The sequence below is a fragment of the Tupaia chinensis genome, unplaced genomic scaffold (assembly GCF_000334495.1).
Source record: "Tupaia chinensis unplaced genomic scaffold, TupChi_1.0 Scaffold000527_1, whole genome shotgun sequence".
Taxonomy (NCBI): domain Eukaryota; kingdom Metazoa; phylum Chordata; class Mammalia; order Scandentia; family Tupaiidae; genus Tupaia; species Tupaia belangeri.
In genome coordinates, this window is record NW_006160040.1 from 5,848,978 (window position 1) to 5,856,065 (window position 7,088).

The 7,088-nt window shown below is 39.5% G+C and overlaps 1 protein-coding gene across 3 annotated transcripts in view; it reads right to left on the bottom strand.

Moving 5' to 3' along the window:
• Positions 1-4,681: 4,681 nt before the first annotated feature.
• Positions 4,682-7,088, bottom strand: part of SLC22A16 (solute carrier family 22 member 16) — a 44,337-nt gene continuing 41,930 nt past the window's right edge. For 2 of the 3 annotated variants that reach the window (XM_027775148.1, XM_027775150.1), the window contains exon 8: positions 4,682-5,030. In XM_027775148.1, the coding sequence (XP_027630949.1) occupies positions 4,818-5,030 (213 nt within the window). In that variant the 3' untranslated portion in view covers positions 4,682-4,817. The remainder of the gene's footprint in view (positions 5,031-7,088) is intronic. The other variant, XM_006156992.1, reaches the window with a different exon arrangement.

Genomic DNA, 7,088 nt, shown 5'->3' on the forward strand with positions numbered 1-7,088 from the left:
ATTGTGTCAGCTTCTGAAAAGGATAAAACTTGACGAAGTTCCTGGGAGCTGCTATTTTCTATTATGACTGCTTTTTTAAATTCTGCTTTCGAGATCTCTAATATGTTTAAGCCTAAGCCCCTTGGACACTGCAGGTCTTTTCAGTTTTTCCTTATACATACTTCATTCTTTGCAGCTAATTAAGCTGAAGAAGCCTGATAAAGTTTGGAACAATGGTTAATAAAATTGCCTAGTTAAAAAAAAAAAGAATGTATTCAGTACCCCTGTGAATTTAACATTTTACAGGCTGAAATTACATTTATTAGTGTATTTCAGAAGCAGAAATGAAACAAAAGGTACAAGTAAGTCCTTCAGAACTGATCACTCAATTTAATACATGCAAAGCATATTTTGCATAAGAACTTCCCTAACAGCACTTCTAAAAGTGATTCAGGAACCAGACATGTGGCAAAGCAGTAAAACTCAACACTGTGAGACTGACCCACATGGGAAGGTGCTGGATTAGCATCCAGAGACCTCCCTGGGCCATGTATGTGCCCATATTCCCGGTCTCACTGAAGCCGGGGTTGGGTCATAGCAATAAGACCTTGTTGGAGGTGCTGTTTCTCTCTCTCTCTCTCTCTCAGAAGATATACATTTAAAAACTTAAAAAATAGTAATAATTTGGGGCTGGGGGCCTGATTGAGCTTTATTTCGTCAGAAGTTCATAGTTTCAAAAATACTCTTTAAAGGGAGAAAAAAATCATGAAGAAAAAAACACCTGTACTGACTTAGATTCCTCTACAGAAGGATAAATGTGATACGAGAAAAAAAAAAAAAAAGGTGGAAAAACCACAATGGAAGAAGGATAAATGTGATACGAGAAAAAAAAAAGGTGGAAAACCACAATGGTCTTAACTGATCATGCGAATATATCTTACTTTTATAAAACTTACAAAATTTTATAAAAAATTATGGCAAGGACTCAATACTAAGGTCCCTCAAAAGAGCCTGTGCAAGTGAAGGTGGGAGAGGAGAAGCTGAGGTTTATGCACACTTACTTTACAATTAGTCCTCCCTGCAGCCCTCAGGGGCCCAAGCTAATCACCAGAGCACATCTAAACTGCAGAGTCTGCAGGGAAAAACGACAGCATGCTGTAGGGCACGATCAGTTCAGGACAGTGACAACATGGTAGAGCACTAACAGAAGGAGCCCCCAGTGGCCCCTGGCCATGACAGACTGGACAGGATACATACCGTACTCTTGTTGACAGAGTGGTGCAATACTAAACAGAGCGTAGAGAAAGAGCATTATAAAATATCAGGGCTGGGTAGGATGGCATTAAATGATGTTACATTATTTTATTTAATTTTTAATTGTGATAAATTACTATCACTTAAGCTACCCAGTCTATGGTATTTTGCGGGACAGCCCAAGCTGACTCAGATATGGGCAGTAAAAATGTAAAGACACGCCCCAGAATATATATATTGAAATCTCAAACCTCCAGAACTGTTCCATGTTTGGAAATGAGGTCTTTAAAGGGATGATTAAATTTAAATGAGACTGTTAAGAGCTGGCTCTGTGGCCTGGTGGTTAAGGCAGCTAGATCCCACATGCTCAACCATGCAGTTTGAGACCCAGACTTGCAGCTTGAGAAATATTCCATCCACATGTGCCTGTAAGCTCAAAATCCTGAAAGGAAGGAAAGATGGAGAAGAAGGGATTGCAGTGTGACCATATTCCATGGTGAGGAAGGGGTATTCTCTTCTCTCTCTCTCTCTCTCTCTCTCTCTCTCTCTCTCTCTCTCTGGCAAGCACATGTGCTAGGAAAAATAATAAAAAATAAACTTTAAAAAAAAGAGTCAGATTTTGAAAGCTACACACTGTATATCCCCACTCAATATGTATCAAATGTTTGTACTCAATGACAGAAATGAAAAGATTCAAAGATATAACAGTAGAGAGGATGAGTGTAGATACCAGAGACTGTAAAGGAGGGCAATGGGTGGTAAAAAGTGGGCGGGAGGGGCAAAGGGAAGGAATATTTAACAGACTAAAGCATATAAAGTTCTCTGTTGAAAAAAAATTCTGTGATTTTTGCTGAAAAAATATTTTTGAAGCTTTTTCTTTCACGGTCATCACCAGAGCAGCAGTGGCCAAAATGAAGTTCAGTCCTTTCGTGACTTCTGACCGAAGCAAGCACCATAAAAGGCATTTCAATGCATCTTCCCACATCTGAAGGAAGATTACGTCTTTCCCCTTTCCAAAGAGCTGAGGCAGAAGTACAACATGCAATCTATGCCCATTGAAAGGACGATGCAATTCAGGTTGTGCGAGGACATTATAAAGGTCAGCAAATTGACAAAGTAGTCCAAGTTTACAGGAAGAAATATATCATCTATATTGAGTAGGTGCAGTGGGAAAAGGCTAATGGCAGAGCGGTCCATGTGGGATTCACCCCAGCAAGGTGGTTATCACTAGACTGAACAAAGACCACAAAAAGATCTTTGAACAGAAAGCCAAGTCTCGCCAAGTAGGAAAGGAAAAGGGCAAATATGAGGAAGAAACAATTGAGAAGATGCAGGAGTAAAATAATCTTATATACAGTTCTTATTAAAAACTGCTAAAATGAAAAAAAATGAAAATGGAAAAAATTCAGTAAGATCATTAAATATTACCATAAAATTTGTTTTAAATGAGGCTGCTAATGTAGAGCCTCATGCAACTGGTGTCCTTATAAGAAGAGGAGGTGACAACAGGGGTGTGCATGGAGAATGATGTCCATGTAAAGAGGAAGCGAAAGGACAGCCATCTGCAAATCAAGGAGGGAGACCTCAGAGGAAACCAGCCCTGCCAGCACCTTAATCTTGGACTTCCAGCCTCCAGAACTGTGAGAAGATACATTTCTGTTGTGTAAGCCACCTGGTCTGTGATATTTTGCTATGACTTCCCTGGCCTAACAAAGTAATTCAGAGTTTAAAAAGAAAATCCAAATATTAACTAAGAGGAAAATATTTAATGATAGTAGAAAAATAGATGAAGAAGATAGAAAAGAAAAAAAGGGCAAAATGAGAGATGAGAGAAAGGCTAAAAACATGTCTTTATTTTTCCTTATTAATATTTTATTTGTTTTCTTCCATTAAGATATAAAAAATATTTTTTATTTTATAAACAGAAATGCCAAGTGAAGAATTAATTAATTACCTGGAGAAGTGAATTAATATAAAAGCCTAATTCAGTCTAAGTCCCTTTTTTTTCCCCTTAATAATGCTTTTAAATTCACAACACCTTTTGTGTTTTTAGAAAAGTCATGACACATTTTTGCATAGAAAAATGTAGAAAATCACATCATGTCTTTTCTAACAATCCAATATGTAATTGCCTTCTTTTACTCACCTCCATGAATAACACTAATAGTTCATTGACTCCAATGTTCTGGAAGAACATACCCAACAGCTCAATTTCAAGGGCCAAAGAACAAAAATAATAAACTTATGAGGAAACCATAAAAAAGAAGAACCAAAACCTATGGAAAACTTAGGAAAAATTTGAAATGTATTAGTCAACAGATAGGAGTATGGCTTAATTTGCAGTTGAAATGGCTAAGATATTAAACTACTTTTGGAAAACTATAATTTTAAGTGAAGTTGGAGGGAAAAATAGTAAAAAACAATTTATTATTTTTTTTTTTTGAGATTTTTTTTTTTTTTTTTTTTTTTTTGCTGTAGGGCTCATGTGCTCATCATAAAGACAGAGGAAGAAAAAGTGAGAAATCACCCCCAGAAGGGATCGTCTTACCACAATCCCTACTCCTCATTCTCCTCTTGGAAATGTGGGTGCATGCACCTGGTGTGAGTTTCAAGCAACCACAATCCCTACTCCTCATTCTCCTCTTGGAAATTTGGGTGCATGCACTTGGTGTGAGTTTCAAGCAGCCAGGTCAGGGATTTGAACTGCAATTGACCATGTGGGCGTTCAGAACCTTAACCACTATGCCACCTTCTGGCCCCCACATGTAAATTATTTTTTAAAAGGTAAGAATACTTACATTTTTTTTTTTTAATCTTGGCAACAGACCCAGATGGTACTTCCACTCAGTTTCTTGATTTGCCAACTGAAAAGGTTTGCAATGCACTAGAATGTCACCGCTTCTCTATATTGCGAAGGAGACTTACAATAAGGATATCAGACTGGAAAACTTACTCCTGGCCTCAGGCAGGTGTGTGGCCCTTAACTGAATCAAACACAAGCACATTCATTCGCACTTTCAAACCTTGGCTCAGGGTGCCGGAAAGCAAGATATCTTTCTGTAGCTCTAGTATTGTTTTGGTTTAGTTTGGTTTGGTTTACTTAGGAAGACAAATAGTTTTTGACAGGGCATTTCCAAATAAGACTTGTATTTTAAACTACGATTTTCATAAGAAGAGAAAGAACATCAGAAAGTCTTTGTCAAGAGAAATGCCTCACACCTGTCCCCTTCCCAGTTGATAGGCCCTGGGGGAACAGGGAGACGAAAGCAGTAGTACTGATTGGAATATGTGGTGGCCCTCAGGCCTGCGGGGTGCTGTGGGGTAGGGGTGAGGTTCGAAACCACTGACATAGAAGAACAATATAAAAAAAATATTCTGCAGCAATAAGAAAAATGAGTAAAAACATGTAAAAACAGAATTCTCATACTGGTTTTTATTTCCTTTACAAAACAAATGTTTAAAATTTTCTTACAAAATTGTTTCAAAAGACATACAGCACGCAGGAGATGAGAATAATATTCCCCTAACACAAAGGCATCAACATAGACAATTATTTAAGGTGCTAGATAGCACATATGGCACATTTATTCCTCAAGACCAGAATCCCTGGAGTTAATTACTTCTATTTTTTCCAACCCAAGATTAGTAGTTGTGGAAAGTAATGTGCTTAAACTGATATCTTTTATTGATTTCGGTTTTTCAGGCTCCTTCCAAGTAGTTTCCAGTGGCTTCCTGAAGGTTTCCGGAAGACTCAATGTTAGCAGTCCACTCAGACAGGCCAAAATCCCAACACACAACTAAAAGGAATTAAAAATAATAATACTAGTAAGTGACACATCAAGAAAGAGATGTACTCCTCAGAGAACAATATTTCTAAACCTTTTCCAGAGGGCAAACGATTGAGTTTGATGAAACATGTTTTCATTCCTTGGAGTCCTTTGATTACTTACACTGGACTAGGAGCTCTCTAACTCACCATCCAGTCTTAGCCTGATCATCCATTAGTTCATTCATTCCTGAACTTCTGTGAAGCATCTGCTCAATCTGCAGCCACAGAAAACTCTTGCAGGCGCTCTTAGAAATTATGGTCACAGAGAAAAAGACCATGCCCCGTCTTTCCACACCCCGGAGGCTTGTGAAGGAGTCAACCCACAAGACCCAAGTTGAGACTTAACTGTTAGAGACTAGCTTGATCAACCCTGTCCCGCTCTGATAATCAGTACCCTATCAGCATTCGTAAATCAGTGAATGAATGAATATGTTATGAAGAACCAGAACCCATTGAATTTACGGGGAGCCAAAATAAAAGTAATAGAAACGAATTGCTTCTTGGCAGAGGGTGGGGGCAAAGGACAGAGTCCTTCTGATTTCCTGTAAAAGTTCAGTATGATCCCTTTACTTTCCAGGATTTGATGCATAAAAGGTGTGCTTTTAGCGTAGGGACAAGATATTCGTTTGCAAAAAGAAAAATTACATTGGCCCAAGGGTGGCAGCACATGCTGGATATGGCTGCTTGGCAGGCCAAGGTCACATGGGAGGCCCAGATTTAATTTCCAGCCCACCCTAAAAATTCTGGGCTTGGTGGCATACACCTATGGGCCTAGGCAGCCAGGAGACTGGGGCCGGCAGATCATGACACAGCAAGACTCTGTCTGGAAAACAAAACAAAAAAAGCCACACACGCAAATGCAAGGCACATTACAAATTAAAGTCTACATATTTATTCATCGTAGATCATTATAATGATGTTGATGGTTTCTAGAACTTAATCTCCATACAGTCGAAAAATATGATCCATCCTTACATAATTTAAACTCTTTCAGCAAAAAAAATACTCGCTGGAAAGACCTCATAAAAATACATTAAAGCATAGTTTTTTCCTGACAAATTCACACATTTGGTACGTTTACAGCCTCTGAGAATGAGAATCATAAACTACACAGTGCAACGGTGAAGCAGGACCATCTCCAATAGCAGATGAGACCTGGGAAAGCACTTCTTATTTTGTTACATAGGTAACCTAATTCTTAGAAATATATGAGAAAGCTTAATCCAGAAGAACAGCAGAATTTAAAGTGACATTCCAAAGGATTTTTAAAAGCATTTTCTGGCATGTCAAGACACAGCAGATCTATTCAGTGATCTAGAAACCTCAGAGGAGCCCAATGTCAGGATCTGAAAAACAGTGAATAAGTCTAAAAGCAAAATAGGATTAAGTGGAAGATCAGACATGGGCACGAATTTTTCTTCCCAGCTTCATAGTAAGAATAATCAAGGGGTCAGCAGATGGCATAGCAGTTATGTTACTAGACTCCCAAATGGCCAACCAGGGTTCGAGTTCGGGACTCAGTGGCTTGAAATTCACACCAGGTGCATGTGCATGTGTGCCCAAGATCCTGGGAGGAGAATGGAGAAGAGACTGAGACATGGCCATCCCTCCAGGGGTGAGTTTTCACTTTCCCTCTCACTGTCTCTGTCTCTCTTAAGTGCATGGCAATTGCATGCACCCTAAGGTAAAAACCTGAAAAGAAGAAGAAGAAGAAGAAGAAGAAGAAGAAGAAGAAGAAGAAGAAGAAGAAGAAGAAGAAGAATCAGAAGAAGAATCAGGCAGTAAACATACCCCCGACTCCCATTTTCTCCTCACTCCGCTGTCCTGGCCATCTCACCCCCACTCCTACTCCCACACCAAGGCAAACATCCCAGTCGGCCCCCACCTTCCCCATCTCTCCAATCTTCCTGGCCAGGCAGGTCTTCTCCCCTCCCCAGATCCCATCCCTCTCACCTCCTCCTCAAAGACTCTCTCCATCAACAGTGCATGAAAGGTGGGGGACGGGGGATGGGGGTGGGGGTGGGAG